This window comes from Saimiri boliviensis, chromosome 2 (assembly GCF_048565385.1).
Source record: "Saimiri boliviensis isolate mSaiBol1 chromosome 2, mSaiBol1.pri, whole genome shotgun sequence".
Lineage (NCBI taxonomy): Eukaryota > Metazoa > Chordata > Mammalia > Primates > Cebidae > Saimiri > Saimiri boliviensis.
The window spans coordinates 213,856,622-213,873,941 of record NC_133450.1 but is presented as its reverse complement, the minus strand read 5'-3'; the positions used below and the strand labels follow the sequence as shown (position 1 = coordinate 213,873,941).

At 39.6% G+C, this 17,320-nt stretch overlaps 1 protein-coding gene and 1 pseudogene across 12 annotated transcripts in view; one reads left to right on the top strand and one right to left on the bottom strand.

The window, feature by feature from the left end:
- Positions 1–98: 98 nt before the first annotated feature.
- CNTRL (centriolin) overlaps positions 99–17,320 on the bottom strand; it is a 95,575-nt gene continuing 78,353 nt past the window's right edge. For 8 of the 12 annotated variants that reach the window (XM_074395253.1, XM_074395252.1, XM_074395258.1 and 5 more), the window contains 12 exons: positions 16,554–16,669; positions 16,254–16,471; positions 13,004–13,161; positions 11,620–11,693; positions 10,174–10,362; positions 9,531–9,756; positions 8,029–8,234; positions 5,943–6,083; positions 4,062–4,322; positions 3,829–3,891; positions 2,350–2,556; positions 99–501 (listed from right to left, as the gene is read on the bottom strand). In XM_074395253.1, the coding sequence (XP_074251354.1) occupies positions 478–501; positions 2,350–2,556; positions 3,829–3,891; positions 4,062–4,322; positions 5,943–6,083; positions 8,029–8,234; positions 9,531–9,756; positions 10,174–10,362; positions 11,620–11,693; positions 13,004–13,161; positions 16,254–16,471; positions 16,554–16,669 (1,883 nt within the window). In that variant the 3' untranslated portion in view covers positions 99–477. Of the gene's footprint in view, positions 502–2,349; positions 2,557–3,828; positions 3,892–4,061; positions 4,323–5,942; positions 6,084–8,028; positions 8,235–9,530; positions 9,757–10,173; positions 10,363–11,619; positions 11,694–13,003; positions 13,162–15,727; positions 16,022–16,253; positions 16,472–16,553; positions 16,670–17,320 lie in introns of those variants that run through there. The other 4 variants (XM_074395257.1, XM_074395261.1, XM_074395256.1 and 1 more) reach the window with 3 other exon arrangements.
- Positions 781–955, top strand: LOC120366520 (U2 spliceosomal RNA; annotated as a pseudogene).

Below are 17,320 nucleotides of genomic sequence, written 5' to 3'. Positions count from 1 at the left end.
AACCTCCAGGTAAAATAAATCCAACTGAAAGCTTAAAGATAAACATTTTACTGCTTTTCCACAGATTGTGAAGTGTAAAGTCAGATGACAGACCCAAGTTAATTGTTACCTTTTATTTTCATATGAAAAATAGATTTTAAGCAAAATGCAAAAATAACACTAAAAAGAGGGCCTTATGAACATTCTTTTAACAAGATTTGTTGGTAGGTTCAAATACGCAGTTAAAATCACTGTTTTTAAAAAAAAACATTGAAAAGATTTAAAAAAAAAAAGCCACATAGGATGTTGGTTTACATTGTATGCAACTATTCCCATATGTACAAGTGATTTACAAAAATAATGGTACAAGCAAAATAAATCTCAAGAGTCTCAGTTCACTGGATCTTGATTTAAAAAACCAAGTGACATTCCAATTATGAAGTCAGTGAGGTAGTGGGAAGTGTCTTCCTTGAATATATTTACACAAGACAGTATTCCTCATCTGGCTGAGGCGTTCTTTTCCTACAGTAAGACAAAAAGGAAGGATAAATCAAATTCTTGAAACTAAAAACGGTCTTAACTAAGTGATGACATGATGGTTTATAGGTAAATTACATATTTGAGAACCTCTTTGGAAAAATGTTTTAAGATGAACCAGTGTACAAAATTCTGAAGAGAGAAAGTTAAACGGTAAAAAAAGAAAAAAATCTGTAACATCTACCCTGTGAACAGGAATTGCATCAGTGTCGCTATTTAGTGATTTTGATGAACCTGCTGGAAGGAGCTCTGGAAAGAAGGAAGATCACTTCTCAGCCTTTTGGCTAATATCAAGTGTAATATCTGTTCTTACCAGAAAACAAGGGAAATAAAATGTTATGCTCAAAAGCCAGTCCCCTAACTTTTAGTTTAGGCAACCCCAGACTTCTAAATAATTCTACCAATCTCGCCCCTACCCATTGTGTGTGGGTTGCCTTTACAGCACTTAAATAATTCTGGCTGCCACCTTGAGCTGATAATTGAACCTGGCTCTTAAACCCTTGTGCGTTCTTCTCTCACTAGTCTGGACTGTCTTATCCCCAAAGCTTTCCTATTCAGTGCTCGGTGCCTCTCACACTCCTCTCGAACCCTGCCTTGAGGCCCATGATGATTTTGACCTTTACCTGATGGGGCCCCAACACAGATGGTGTTAAGATAATCACATTCAGATGGCCCGGCTGCTACAAATTAGCTGTGTGTCCTAGGTAAATCACTTGCCCACCTTGGGGATATTCAAGAGGCAACTGTCTTTGTATGCTCCTTGTGACTCCATCATTAAAATATACTGCTCTGTGGTAAAGATAGATTAGCGCATAAGTTCTGCTGTTGTCCTTTGCTATGTCCTTGACCAAATCATTTATCATTTTGTACAGATTCCTTATCTATATAAAGGGATAATTCCTACACCCAAGGATGTAAAAATTAAATGAGATGGTGTATATAAAGTTTTATATGTACACACAGTGGGCATTCAAAAGTGGAAGCTATTACTACCTCTGACAGTTATGTGCTACTAATAACCAGTTCTGTGAGTATATTTCATGTTCCTCTTAAATGCTTATTAACGTTAGATCTAAGTCTCACACAGAAAACCTTTGTGAAATTCAGGGTTTTTATAGATCCTAGGTTAAGAGGTCTGCATTCCAACTTTTTAAATGTAGGTTACAAAATGCAGGGAGACGGGCAGACTAAACTAGGACTCATATTGGCCTCACAGGTCTAAGTAGGAAATAAGGAAATCCAGAAGTGAAGAACATGAATAGTAGAATTAGTTATAACTATATCCCTGCCAGGTCATCCAATCTGCAGTTCTAGTCTGTTTGCTAAGCCATCAGCTTATCTACCTCTACCGGGTCTTTGCTAAGACAAGTTGTCCAGAGAGTTGAAGGTGGCATAATGTATATCTTCTGAATCTCCTCTAGATTATACATTCCATGGCTTTTAAGTACTTTATATGTAATATATTAAATCCTTTGTTAAGAGTTTCCTCTTGGCTCTGAGTGGTGGCTCATGCCTGTAATCCCAGCACTTTGGGAGGCTGAGGCAATAGGATCACTTGAGCCAAGGAGTTTGAGACCAGCCCTGGCAACATAGCAAGACTCCTATCTCTACAATTTTAAAAAGTAGCCGAATGTGGTGGTGTGTGACTGTAGTCCCACCTACACAGGAGGCTGAGGTGGGAGGATCGCTTGAGCCTGGGAGGTCAAGGCTGCAGCAAGCTATGATGGTACCACTGCACTCCAGCCTGGGTGGTAGAGCAAGACCTTGTCTCAAAAAAAAAAAAAAAAACCACCCCAGGCTATTGTTTTGTTTTGAAAAAGAGCTGCTACTTACCTGATTTTGTCCAAGTTGAGAGTCCTCCGTGAGGGAAGAGTCCAGCTGAGACAGACTGGGTGATGACGTTGAATCTGCAGAGGTGCTGGTGACCAATTCCCCTAAAGCATCGACTTGTCTCCTCAAACTGTGTAAAGTGCCCTCTGTCTGCCGCTTTCCTTTGATTAATACTTCCGCTTGCTTGGACATACAGTGTCGAAGTTGGGCCTGAAAAGTGTTATGACAAGACTTTTTTTTACACAGAAGAAACCCACCAGAACTACTGCTCAGATTCCTTACAACATCTGATAGGCAAATCTGGCTAACAGTAGGAATGGCTGTCGAAAATGCTCGTCTTTGAAAAGAATTGTAGGAGGTGCCAGGTGGATACTTAGTGTGCACAAACCTTTACTGTTCTGTGTTGTCGTTAACTGGGCCTTTCACTTGGGCCATTTTTTCTAGCAGTGCTTAGAATTCCTGTATCCCTTGCTTCTCCATGAAATTATTGCCTTACCTTTTTTTTTCCTTTTCTATTATAACTGAGAAGATCAGTTTATACTTGACACCTGCAGTGTCTCCTCATTATGTATTTTTTTCCTAAGCCTTAGTTTCCTGTCTTTTAACTCACTAGGTATTTAAATGTCAACTCCATACTAATTTTTGGCTTTTGCCCCTGTTGTAATGAAATGATTCTCTCAAAGTCTATTGGAGTGCTGTCCAACAGAACTTTCTGCAATGATGGGAACGTTCTATATCTGGCTATCAATACAGAAGCCAGTAGACACGTGGCTATTGAGCACCTGAAATATGGCAGCTGAAGAACTGAATTTTTAACTTCGTTATAATTTATTAAAATTGAAATAGCCACACATGGCCAGAGACTTTTTTGGACATCACAGGGCTCCACTCAATACTGCAGCACTGCACTCTTCTCATCCCATGCTATCTACATAGCCACTCCCTCAAAATAAATGTATCCTCCCACCTATACTCTTAACTGTCAAATCTTTAGCTCAACACTGATCAGTAATCCTAGACTCCTATTTTTGGCTGCCTACAGATAGATACCCTTCCCTGGATATCTCACAAGGCCTTCACAGTCAACATGTTCTAAGCCAAACAATTCTTTAACTGACACTCAGCCTACTTTTCCAGTATTCCAAATCTTTCCTGCCACCACTGGCCTGTGATAACCCTATAGTTCATCACTCTGTTTCTATTTCCTGTCCCAAATACTTAGATTCTATCAGTTCTAGCTGAGGTTAAGCAGCATCTCACAGGTTACAGAACACTGGAGTCAATACAAGAAGTCATGGTTTTGAACACTGCCTGTCATTTACTTTGTGATGACAACTCCCCTGAGCTTCAGACCTGCCATCCCTGACACTGCTGGCAGTGCTGCAATAGCGTGGACGGGAAAGCATCAGGTAAATGTAACTCCCCACTCCCCTCCCCAGTGTGCCCAGTATCTCATGCTGATTTTTTGTTTTAAAGGGCAACCTTGAGTCGGTCTTCCCGGTGACGCAGTTTCTCCCGGAGTGCTTCTCCACGCCAGTGCTCATCCTTTCTCAGAGGGAAAATGGAGATATCATGAATCATCAGCTGCTACAAGTGGGAGCCAACCAGCCTTTCCCTCCTCCTACCTCAATATATTCCCCAACATCTGTGTTTTAGCTTAGCTGGGGAAGGTGGTCAATCCTATGAAGCCCAGGAGTAGCAGGATAAACCCTTACCATTATGTGAACTTGGGAAAAGTTCAGTTTTTCTTCCGAAGGTCCCTCATTCATGGTAAATGGAAAGTTCTCTTTCAAGCTTTCCAGTTCTAGGTTTTCGTTTCTTTCTAAAACAGCTTCTAGATCTGCTGGTAGTTCTGGAAGAAACTGATTGAGATTCTTCAAGCTAGTTCTGATTTCATCCTTCACCTCAGATTTAAGTGTCCTCATTGCATCACTGATTTCCATTTGTCTTCTCTCCAAATCTTTTTGGTTTGCCATCTAAACAGTAAGTTGGTGTCAATATCATTATATAAAATTTCAGACTTCCTTGGAATTGAGCTGTATGATATGCCATGTATTTAAAGATCTATAAAATATCAACTATCATGATTACTACAACTGTAAAAGCTTGTGATTTTTCAGATACTCAAGAATCTATAAGCTACTAAATATTTTATTGGCATTGTTGCTAGAAAAATTTCTATTGAGAAAAGCATGTACATAAAGTTCCTTGAAGGTGAATTACTCTATAGGAGACAGTCTCTTTGGAGTCAGGCAAAGCTAGTTACCAGTCTCATTTCCAGTATTACCAGTATGACTTAGGGCAAGTTGGCTAACATCTGATCCTCCATGACCTCATTTATACATGGATATAAATACCTTCTGCTCAGAAATGTGAAAACTAAGTGAGAATTGAAAAGCAGCACCTTAGTGGCACCCAACTGGCAATTAGAGTAAGTAAGCCGCAAATGAGAAAGGGGCATTTACTGAAATAAGTCATAAGTGATATGCATTACAAATGCTGGGGTATGGTGACACAATCTTGGCTGACTGCAGTCTCAACCTCCCAGGCTCAAGCAATCCTTCCACCTCAGCCTCCTCAATAGTTGCAACTATAGGTATATGCCACCAAACCCGGCTACTTTTTGTATTTTTAGTAGAGATGGGGTCCCGCCATGTTGCCCAGGTTGGTCTGGAACTACTGACCTCAAGCAATCTACCCAACTCAGACTCCCAAAGTGCTGGGATTACAGGAATGTGCCACTGCATCCAGCCTAGAGGTTTCTTAAAGTTTTATCAATTGCATTGACGCTGGAGACTACTTACTCTCTATGGCTCTACCCTATATAGAGCTTAGTGAAATGTGAGATTTACACCTACTGCTAACTACCTTACCAAGTTTGCAAAGGCATAATCATTAAGGGCTGATAGTCTTTAAATAATTTTTTAAATTATTTTTTTTCCTGAATCAAATGGTGGGTATATGTGGGGAATCAGGGGATTGGAAGCACAGATGAAACCAGAATAACCACATGGGATCATCCAAAGAACTAAGTAGAACAGGGCCAACTGAGTGGCCACAGCAGTCTGACTAGAGTTCAGGGAGGGCCCAGATGCTATAAAGGACATCAGAGACATCAAGGATTAGACATTCTACCAGTCCAAGCATGAACTGGTTTCATACTCTCTGCCTGGTTCCATTACATGATATCAAAGGTTTCCCGCTGGACCATTTTTTCTTGCTCAAAGGTTAGGGGAGGTTTTGGCTCCTATAGACTTGTTTATGGCATGAAATCTTCACATTTCAACATAGTTGTTTGGGACATAATAAAATATGATCCTCAAGAATTACCGTTTTTTCCTTGAAAAACTAACATTAAGAGCATGTCAAATTTAAGAGATTTTGTTAAGTACATTTTTAACAAATAGTGGAGGTGCATTTCTAAATTTTAAAGCTAAAAAACCAGATTTGACTTAAAGAACATTCTTATAATCAGCTTTTCACAATTTCCATAAAGAAATACTACTATAGAAGGGATATTAAAAACAATACAGTCTGCCTGAGCTCAGCAAGTCCTCTCTCCCCAGGCTGGCCGGCTGGGCTTCCTGGGCACACACCTGTTTCTTGAGCTCTGTGTACTCATATTGCATCTGGTTGAGCTCCTTCATCAGGCGCCTGGCCCGCTCATGGTTGTCCTGGGCTACCATTTCAATTGTTGCCATTTCCTTTTGTATGCAGCTGTTCTCCTGTTTTTGCTCCTAGCATAGGAAGAAGAAAAATAACTCTGTGATCCAACACGTGGAGCTGTGGTCTGCTGGCTGATACATTCACTAGCTCTATAACTTAATTCCCCATCTCGGCCTCAGCTTCTCTAGCTGTCAGATGGGGATAATTGTGTCTGCCTTTCATGGGCCGATAAAGTACAGCTAGGAGTACATACTCATCAGTCTGTTAGCCCAAAGTCTGATTCCCAGATCTGTAGCATTATATTTGATAATAAGCTAGTATCCCTTTCTGTAAAATGAGAGTAATACCCATCAGATCACCCATCATTACTGGGAGTATTAAATTTTAGACATCTATATTCCATCTTTATGATGATCTTGCCTATCACTAGTACACCTGTCAAAGTATATCTTCTTTGAAAGACACACACGGTTTAAAAGTTCCTTTCTACACCAGGGCTCCACTAACCCCTCCAGAGGGTACTGGTAAAACCCATACCCTTGACAGTTAATTGCTGCTCACCTGCCTCTATCCACCATAAATTATTCTGACCTATCTGAGTGTCACTTCCCAAATTTATCTCAAGGATGAAAGCATGGTAGATTGGGCTTCCTGGTTTTAGGATAATGATTGATTAAAGCTAATATTGGCCAGAAAGGACAGGATGAGAAAAATTTGTAAGCACTGACTACAGCAGTGTAAAAAAACTGGCCAGGCACGGTGGCTCATGCCTGTAATCCCAGCATTTTGGGAGGCAGAGGTGGGCCAATCACGAGGTCAGGAGTTTGAGACCAGTCTTGCCAACATGGTGAAACCTTGTCTCTACTAAAAATACAAAAATTAGCCAGCTGTGGTGGTGTGTGCCTGTAATCAATCCCAGCTACTCAAGAGGCTGAGGCAGCAGAATTGCTTGAACCCAGGAGGTGGAAGTTGTAGTGAACTGAGATCACGCCACTGCACTTCAGACTGGACGATACAGCAAGACTCTGTCTTGAAAAAAATAAAAATAAACTGTTGGCCGGGCACGGTGGCTCACACCTGTAATCCCAGCACTTTGGGAGGCCAAGGTGGGTGGATCACAAGGTCAGGAGTTTGAGACCAGGCTGGCAAATATGGTGAAACCTCATCTCTACTAAAACAAAAATTAGCTGGGTGTGATGGCAGGAGCCTGTAGTCCCAGCTGCTCGGGAGGCTGAGGCAGGAGAATTGCTTGAACCCGGGAGGTGGAGGTTGCAGTGAGCCGCGATTGTGCCATTGCACTCCAGCCTGGGCGAAAGAGCAAGACTCTGTCTCAAAAAAAAATAAATTAAAAAAATAATAATAATAAACTGTCTATGGGTGGGGCACAGTGGCTCACACCTGTAATCTCAGCACCTTGGGAGGCTGAGGTGGGTGGAGTACCTGAGGTCAGGAGTTTAAGACCAGCCTGGCCAACCTGGTGAAACACCATCTCTACCAAAAATACAAACATCAGTCAGGCGTGGTGGCACACACCTGTAGTCCCAGCTACTCAGGAGGCTGAGACACGAGAGTCGCTTGAACCCAGGAGGCAGAGGCTGCAGTGAGCCAAGATTGCACCACTGCACTCTAGCCTGGGAGACAGGGCAAGACCTCATCTCAAAAAACAAAAACAAAAAACCGTCTTGAGAAGGCTTCTTCAGCACCCGCTCCACCCCTGCCAGTGGAGGTGTAAACTGAGGCTTGCTAGCAGAACGTGTTCTCTACTTTGTGCTGACAATGGCTGTTCACATGACAGTCTCCCCAGCCAGCCAGAGTTCCTTTGAGGTTGTAGCCCTGTCCCAGACAAAACCTACCATCAGCTTCCAGAACAAATGATGCATAAATACACCAATAACAACAGTTGGGTTAGGGACTGGGTTGATGAGTAATTCATTTTCTCTATGTTGAAGTGGTGTTGCAGTTTAAAATTTTAAATTTATCATTTCCTCATAAACTGCCATGGCAGCAGGTACTCACAAGAAGGTTTTTCTCCAGCTGGCTCCGCTGGATCTTAAGTGCCTCCTTCAGGCTGGCTACCTGCTTCTCAGCTTTCTTTCTTTCTGTTAAGAACTGGTTCCGCAGGAGGCTGAAGTCGGCCCTCACAGAGTCTGCCTCTTTCTGGAGGGCCAACAGCTCACCTGACTTCTCCAACAACTGCTGCTCCCTTTCTGAAAGCTGCCGTTCTGAAATGAGCATTTTCAGTAGGATTAGCCAAAGGCCCTGGGCCAGCTGTAGGCAGAGCTCCCCTTCCCTTGTGGCAGATGCATAATGGTGATCGGCTACCCATGCAGGTGCTTTCCTCCATTACAAAGTCTTACAAGCCTACTCTGACCCACACACCAAAGGCCCAAAAAAATACCCAGATAAAAGTGCCTTTTGAAGTAATTGGTTCCTGAAGGGCCTGATCCCAAAATGACAGACAGCTACTATCATCTCTTTTAAGTCTTTGAGACCAGTGAGAGGAAACCCCGCACCAATCCTGAAGTGTGTGAAACTGCTGAAATTTTTTTTATAAACATTGATTTTCATAAAGGGAAGCATACCAGTACTACTTCCTTCCACAGGAGGCATTGCAGTGGAAAGAGCACCGGATTTGGAGCTGGCCTGAGCCCCATTTGATAGACGAGGAATACACTTCTTGATGTTCAATTGGAATCATATATGCAAACACCTGGTACATAGTAAGTACTTGACAGAGAATGCTTACTAAATAGAAGTGAGATTTAAAATAGATTTTTCTTATTACCCTATTTAGAGAAGCACCCTGCCCAGATTTTATTTTTCAACAACTGGCATGATCAGAATTTAACATATTTTTTTAGTTTCATTTTCATAATGAAATGATTGGGTCTGGATATATCAAGAGTTCGCAGGGAAAAAGGAATAATAACCTTTTCAGATCTGCAAGCCCACAACATTTTCCGAGCATTATTAAACACTGCAGCCTATGAAAGAGGAAAACCATTTACCTCTTTATGTAAGAACAAGCACTTACCCTGGATTCCCATGTCAGCTTCATTTATATATGGTTCGAGAAAGAACAAACTGACCTAAAGGCAAACACCTGTATTCTACACTATGCCAAATCTGGACAGAACGGTTAATATTATGTATTTGACATTTGATCATTATTACCAAAGTAGATCATTATTCCCAAAGCTCACAGATAATATACTTTAATAAGAGTATCTTTAGGCAGTTCTTCACTTGAATGTTCCACTTTCTTGAGATAGCATTCTCAAAGGAGACAATATGAGCAAGGAAGGACTTGCTGGTCAGTCTCAGGATCAAATCTCTTCCCCATAAAGATAAATATTCCCTTTGTCTGTCTGAACCTGCTTCCTCATCTTTCACAGGGCTATCATACCTCCTGCTTTGTTTCTCCTGGGCTCTGGATCTCTTGAAACACTTTTGCAAGACAACCACCAGCAGAACCAACCCCTACCCCTTTTCCCAGTGAGAAGTTCCAGAATACATACTGGTTTGGGAGAGCATCTTCTCCAGGTTCTCACCCGACTTCTCCTCTTCCTGCAGAGTCCTAACACGCTCTTCAGCCACCAGCACCTGTGAGAGCACCTGGTCTAGTTTGCTTTTCTGGTCTGTTAATTCCTTTTCCAGCTGGTGCTGTTGCTCCTTCAGTGTCACTTTACTGGCTTCGAATTTGTTTTCTTCACTCTCTCTCTCTTTCTGGAGTCTCTGAAACATCTTAATAAAGAATAACCCTGATTAGTCACAAAACAACAAACAGTGTCCCAGAAAACCTGCATGGACATGAGAAAGATTCTAGTTCAAAAGAAAGTACAAGACAGCCCACAGGGATAATTCCATTACAGAGGTGATCAAGAGGGTCTGGGAAGCTATCTGGCCAGCATGTGAAGAGGGGATTCGAGCAGCAAATGGCATGTGGACATTAAGTATCTTTACAGGACGGATATTCTATGATTTTTAAAGGTCTGTAAGAGAGTCACATTGTTGGTGTAAAAGCTACCCACGGCTACACAGGGCAGTTATGCGACACATAGTCCCATGGGGGATATTTCTCAGCAGCTTTCTGCCAGGAGAAAAATAAGCTCACAAAAGTGACAAACGCTTCTTTTATATAAAATCATAAATGTGTACTACCATTTCCTGTTGGACTAGTTTGAGCTTGTTTTCTTCAATCTCATTCCGAAGCACATGAAGTTGTTGTTGTTTTGTCTCCTCTTTCTTCTGACAGTCTTCGAACCTTTTTGTCCATTCACTGATGTCCTTCTGGAGTCGGGTCTGTTCACTAAGCAATATATCCTGATGCTTGGTGGTGTGAAGCAGGTCCTTTAGGTGAAAGAACAAGTGGAAACTACTAATAAAACCATCTTTACTAGAAGTAGCCAGTACCAATCCAGTATCCATTCAGTCTGACAGACTGAGAGGCACAAAAGTTGATTATCTCAATAAACTTACAGGTACAAGAGAACAGGTACAGCAGCAGTCTGTCAGCAGCCCTTCTGGGGGCTTCAGGGACCAGATGAACCATCTCTCATCCATGGCACAGATGAGGCCTCCAAAGGCTGGGCTTAGATTTGATGATTCCTTGAGCCATAGAGTAACTGTCAAATCTGGGCCTCTATCTTGTCAGATGTTGAATACAGCAGATTCTTGACCGTTATACTTCTGATGATTTTCTTAAAGGTAGTTCAGTGTTGTCCTGTGAGAATAGTGCTGTGATTCAAAGAACTGCAAGCAAGTTCTGGACCTCAATTCCTATTATGTAAATTAATAGTTACATTAGACACAGGCTGGATGCAGTGGCTCACGCCTGTAATTCCAGCACTTTGGGAGGCCAAGGCAGGTGGATCACTTTGAGGCCAGGAGTTCGAGATCAGCCTGGCCAACATGGCGAAACCCCGTCTACTAAAAAGACAAAAAGTTAGCTGGGTATGGTGACACATGCCTATGGTCCCAGTTACTCAAGAGGCTGAGATGGGAGGATCGCTTGAATCTGGATGGCAGAGGTTGCAGTGAGCCGAGATCATGCCACTGTACTCAAACCTTGGCAACAGAGGAAGACTCTGTCTAGAAAAAAAAAATAAGGTCCACAACTTGTTTGCAGTTCTTTGAATCACAGCACTATTCTCACAGGACAACACTGAACTACCTTTAAGAAAATCATCAGAAGTATAATGGTCAAGAATCTGCTGTATTCAACATCTGACAAGATAGAGGCCCAGATTTGACAGTTACTCTATGGCTCAAGGAATCATCAAATCTAAGCCCAGCCTTTGGAGGCCTCATCTGTGCCATGGATGAGAGATGGTTCATCTGGTCCCTGAAGCCCCCAGAAGGGCTGCTGACAGACTGCTGCTGGGTTCTGGTCTAGCCACCACCCTACTTACTAGTTCTGAGTAAAACTTTGTTTGAATCAAGACTGCTCTCCACCAAAACTTTTAATTTATGTGATTGTTATGCTATATAAACAGCCCTATGCGACCTGCTGTTGTGAAAAAGAACCAGCCTACTTGATTTGTTATTTAAACCAATTGTCTGGATTCCCTCAGTATACTACTAGAATATTACATTTGCTAACCGTACCTGTTTTGCTTGGTTCAAATGGTCTTGGACGTTAGCTAGTTCCTCCTGCAGTGAGTTTACTGCTTCTCGTTTTTCTACAGAAATGACATTTTCATAAAATAAGAAATATATATGTATTTATTATACAGATTCCCATTAGTGTCCCCCAAAAATAGAGAAGTTATTTTAAGCTTACTTCCGTTACATGTTTGATTATGCCATACCATCTCATTAAAGGCCAAAAGAGAGTTATATGCACAATCCAGATTTGGGCTTGGGGTTAAGGTTTTTGAACATTTTCATGTTCAAAATCTCACAATGAAAAAATTAATAACAGTATTAGTCAGGTGCATGGTTTAAAAACAGCTACCTTCTGCATTGTTGGTAGAAAAATAAACTTAACCTTTCAGGAAGGCAATTTCGGGATAAGTTTTATATACCAGCTTTGTCAATTACTAGCTGTGTGACCTCGAGCAAGTCACTTCTCATTTAAGCAGTCACAAGAAAACTGAGCTTCAGTTTCCTTATTTGTAAATGAGTAAAATAATTTTTATCTCATAAAAATCTTATGAGGATTAAATGAGAAAACGTAATACCAAGGACATAAAAAATGTTCAACAAGTATATTATTAGCTAGAATTACTCAGCAATTTATTCTAAATAAATTATCATATTAATGAACATTTGGTAATTTTTAAATCTTCATTATTTACATCTTTGTTTTTGTTTTTCAAGCTACACACACACCCCTAGCAAAAATCTGGAAGGATAGTCACCAAACTGTTAATAGGAATCTATGAGAAATGAGGTCAACAGCAATTTTTATTTCTTTCTGCTATGTTTTAAAATTGTTGTCGAAGGAACATGAATTAGGTTTTTAAAAAAACTGACTTTGGGCTGGGCGCAGTGGCTCAAGCCCGTAATCCCAGCACTTTGGGAGGCCAAGGCGGGTGGATCACAAGGTCAAGAGATTGAGACCATCCTGGTCAACGTGGTGAAACCCCGTCTCTACTAAAGATACAAAAAATTAGCTGGGCATGGTGGCGCGTGCCTGTAATCCCAGCTACTTAGGAGGCTGAGGCAGGAGAATTGCCTGAACCCAGGAGGCGGAGGTTGCGGTGAGCCGAGATCGCGCCATTGCACTCCAGCCTGGGCAACAAGAGCGAAACTCCGTCTCAAAACAAACAAACAAACAAAAAAAACTGACTTTATTGAGATAAAATTCATATATCATGTCCTATTTAAAGTGTACAATTCAAAGGCTTTTAGCATATTCAGATTGTGCAGCCATTACCACAATCTAATTTTAGAAAGAAATTCCATGAATTATTTCTGTCATAAGAAAAATCAAAGAATCTAACAAAGGGCAAGGAAATCACATTGTCACTGTTCTGCTGCCTTATACCTTGGAGCTGCTGTTGCATTGCTGAAATGTCATTATGCAGTGACAGCTTGTCTCTGTTTAGTTGGTCTAGTTCCTGCTGCAGTTTTCTGACATTCAATTCCAAGTTTTCTAAGTTTGATTTCTCCATTTTGCTATTTTCTTCTTCTGCTGCTAAAACCCTACCACAGAGAATAAGTCAGACTGTCAAATATAAAACATTCAAGCACACACAGGAGATGACTGAGGAACAGTGTTACCTTTTCACAACATACAGTTATGGAAAGTATGAATGATTATAAATCTTCACAAAATTTAAGACTCAACTCATTTGCAAAATCTTATTATCAGCTTTCTAAATGGAGACTTTTTTCAAAAAGTGACTCACTAAATCAAAGTTTCATAAAAATCATGGATAAAAACATGGATAACATTCAGAATTCCAAAAATATGAGTGATAAAAATGGAGTTAACATGTGACAATTGAAAAAGTAGAAATTAACTATATGTACAGTAGAATCTGTCCATATAGCAGACATGCATGAGCATGTATTGTAGTACATAAAGGGAGTCATACAGTGTGGACTTGTTTTTGTCTGGCTTCTTTCACTCAGCATAGTTACTTTGAGATTCAGCCATGTTGTGTGTATCAATACTGCATTCCCTTCTTATTGCTGAGTAGTATTCTACAGTGTGGACATACCACAATCTGTTTATGTTTACCATCTGATGGACATTTGGGTCATTTCTAGTTTTTGGCTATTACCAATAAAGCTATCATGAATATTAGCATATACTCTGTGTAGAAATATGCTTTCACTTCTCTCGAAAAAATGTTGCTATTCACTCGGGGTGGCTGGCAAGATATTATGAACTGTTAGGAAAAATATAGATTGTAATCTCAAACCTTTTGAAAGACCAAAGGGTTTTATAGGGGTAGGTTGAAGGCAGCCCTCATTAACATTAGCATAGGAAGGAGATTAAAGACTGATCAAAATGCCTTACCCCACACCCATTTGTCACCACTCTGTTTACTCCTGTTAATTTTGTGCTGGGTGGTCTCTCCAAGAGGATGATCAAAGGGGAATTATCTGTTAACTGCAATTACTCTGGGTACCAGAACCAAAAGCTTTTATCAGTTGTAAAACCATTATCTTAACCATGTTAATTATCCACAAGTGTGTTAACTTAGAACCTCTATTGTAATGTCTAAGGAATAAATGTATCTAGGAGTGGAATGGCTAGATCTTCTGGTTGGTGTATGTCTGATTTTTAAGTAACTGTTAAACTGTTTTCCAAAGTGGTCATACCATGTCCCTCAATGGTATATGAAAGTTCCTGGATAACATCTCGTATGGTTGTTGTTCTAATAGGTGTGTAGTGATATTTCACTGTGGTTTTAATTTGCATTTCTCTAATGATTAATGATCCTGTGTATCTTTTCATCTGCTTATTTGCCATCCATAATGAAATGTCTGTTCAAATCTTTTGTCCATTGAAATAGAGTTGTCTTATTGAGTTTTGAGAGTTCTTTATATATGTATTCCAAATACAAGTCCTTTATCAGATACATGGGTTGCAAATATTTTTTTCCCAACCTGTGATGTATCTTTTCATTACCTTAACAGTGTCTTGAGAAGGAGCAATGTTTTAAATTTTGATGAAGTCTAATTTTATCAGTTTCTTTTATGAATCACGCTTTTGGTATCATACCAAGAATTTTTGCCCACTCCAAGGTCACAAAAATTTTCTACTATGTTTTATGTTTTCTTCTAAAATTTTTATATTTAGGTTATACATATATGTTTATAGTCATATATATATTGTCATATATATGTAAAACCTAAATATAAAACCTATATGACTGTAAACATATACATAAAACCTATATATGATATATAATTTTTATATATAATATTTATATATATGTATTATATGTAATATATATTATATATTATATTATTTTTTTGCAGTGGTATCATCATGGGTCACTGCAGCCTTGAACTCCCAGGCTTAAACAATTCTCCCATCTCAGCTTCCTAGCCTGGCTATTTTTAAAAATTTTTTGCAGAGACAGGGTCTTTCTATGTTGCCTAGGCTTGTCTCAAACTCCTGGGCTCAAGTGATCCTCCTGCCTTGGCCTCCCAAAATGCTGAGATCACTGGCATGAGCCACTGTGCCAGGCCTCATTTTAAATTAACATTTATCTATTATACATAGTGAGATGTGAGTTGAGATTCTTTTTTTTGGTTTTGTCTATCCAATTGTTTCAGCAACTTCTTTTTAAAAGACCATCTTTACTGAAAAAGATGCCTTTGTGTTTTTATCAAATCAGTTGTCCACATATATGTCAGTTTATTTCTGGACTTTCTATTCTGTTCTGTTGACCTACGTGTTCATCTTTATGCTAATACCACAATGTTTTGATTATTATAGGTTTATAAAAGTCTTGCAATCAGGCAGTGTTAGTCCTAAATTTTTGTTCTACTTTCTCAAAGTTGTTTTGGTGTCATACCTAAAAAATTGTATAAATTCTATTCTAGGTCCTACAATAATTTGATTCTAGGTTCATGTAATTTTAGAACCAGCTTGTCAATTTCCACAAGAAAAATCTATTGAGATTTTAATTGTAACTGTTTTGAATCTAAAGATCAATTCAAAGAGAACTAAATAGTTAACAATGTTGTCTTCTTGTCCAGCAACAAGACATATCTCTCCATTTATTCCCAACATGTATTATTTTACTTAAAAAAAAAAAAAAAAACAACACACAGGCCAGATGCAGTAGCTCACATGTGTAATCCCAGCACTCTGGGAGGCTGAGGCAGGCAGATCACAAGGTCAGGAGATAGAGACTATCCTGGCCAACATGGTGAAACGCCGTCTCTACTAAAATACAAACAATTAGCTGGGTGTGGTGGCGCATGCCTGTAGTCCCAGCTACTCGGGAGGCTGAGGCAAGGGATTCCCTTGAACCAGGAGGTGGAGGTCCCAGTGAGCATATCACACCACTGCGGTCCAGCATGGCAAGAGGGCAAGACTCTGTCTCAAAAAAAAAAAAAAAAAGAAGATTAAAAAAAACACTTTTGAGGAAAAAAAGCTAGTAGGAAATTCGCCAAAAAATTCAACTGGCAAAATGTATTATGATACCAAGTTTGTGGTGCACTTTTTTTTTTTTTAATCCCTTTCTCTACTTTCCAAGTTGTTTACAGTGTGTTTATAATGCTTAGGTCTGAAGAAGTGATCCCACAAGCTTAATTGGTCTTGCTCTCACCTTTTGGTTTGTGCCAACTTTTTTTCCCAAATGTCACATTTCTCTTGGAGATCTTCCTTTTCTTTGCTCAAACGCTCAACACATGATTGTAAAGCTCGGGACTCAGCAGTCATTCGTTCTATTTCTCGTTTATCCCTCTCAAGGAGCTGCTTCTGCCAGTCTATTTCCCCTTTCTGCTGCTGGACTGCCTGCTGCAAATTCTCTAACTCCAGTTTCTCCTAAATCAGATAAAAGAGGACTCAAACATCTTAAATGAGAAAGACTTCAGTTTCTTAAGGGTACAATGGTTTTGTTCATTACCTCTAGCACTGCCACCTGAGTCCTCTCTAATTCAGATACCTTTTGGTCATGTTGTAGCTTCAAACCTTGTAGCTCATTGTTTTCAAGTTGCAACATGTCCAGAATATTCTTTAGTTCTAAGGGACAGAAGAAACAAAGCATGGTCCATGCTACTAAATGAACTTGGAAAATGTTTACAAAAGTAAACAGAAAAAAATGCTATTGACTAATATAATTTTAAAAATTTTGTTGAGCTGAATAAGGCTAATTTTATTTTTAATAAAAAAGTTCTCTAAAAGTATTGTTAAGTATTATTTAATTTGTTGAAAACATTTTAACAAACCAGGTGCAATGGCATGTGCCTGTAATCCCAGCCATTTGGAAGGCTGAGGTAGAAGGATTGCTTGAGCTCAGGAGTTTGAGACTAGCCTGGGTGACAAAGCAAGATCTCATCTCTATATAAATAAACAAACATTTTAACAAAAACACTTAATGAACAAAGATCCTGGTTCCAAAGCATTTGCTTCTATATAAAAGAATGAACTAAAAGCATTTTATATAAAATTGATCAAAATAAATTTTTAAAAACTTTAAAATACAGACTGAGATTTATATAACAATTTTTTGGCCTTTGAAATACAGCTATTTAAATATTAACTTTTTTCCTGGTTATAGAGATAACTACTTACTGCAGAAAAGTTGGAAAATACAAAAAAAAAGCATAAGAGAAAAAATATGAAAACCCACCATCATTTTACCATCCCAAATCACTATTACAATAGCATTTT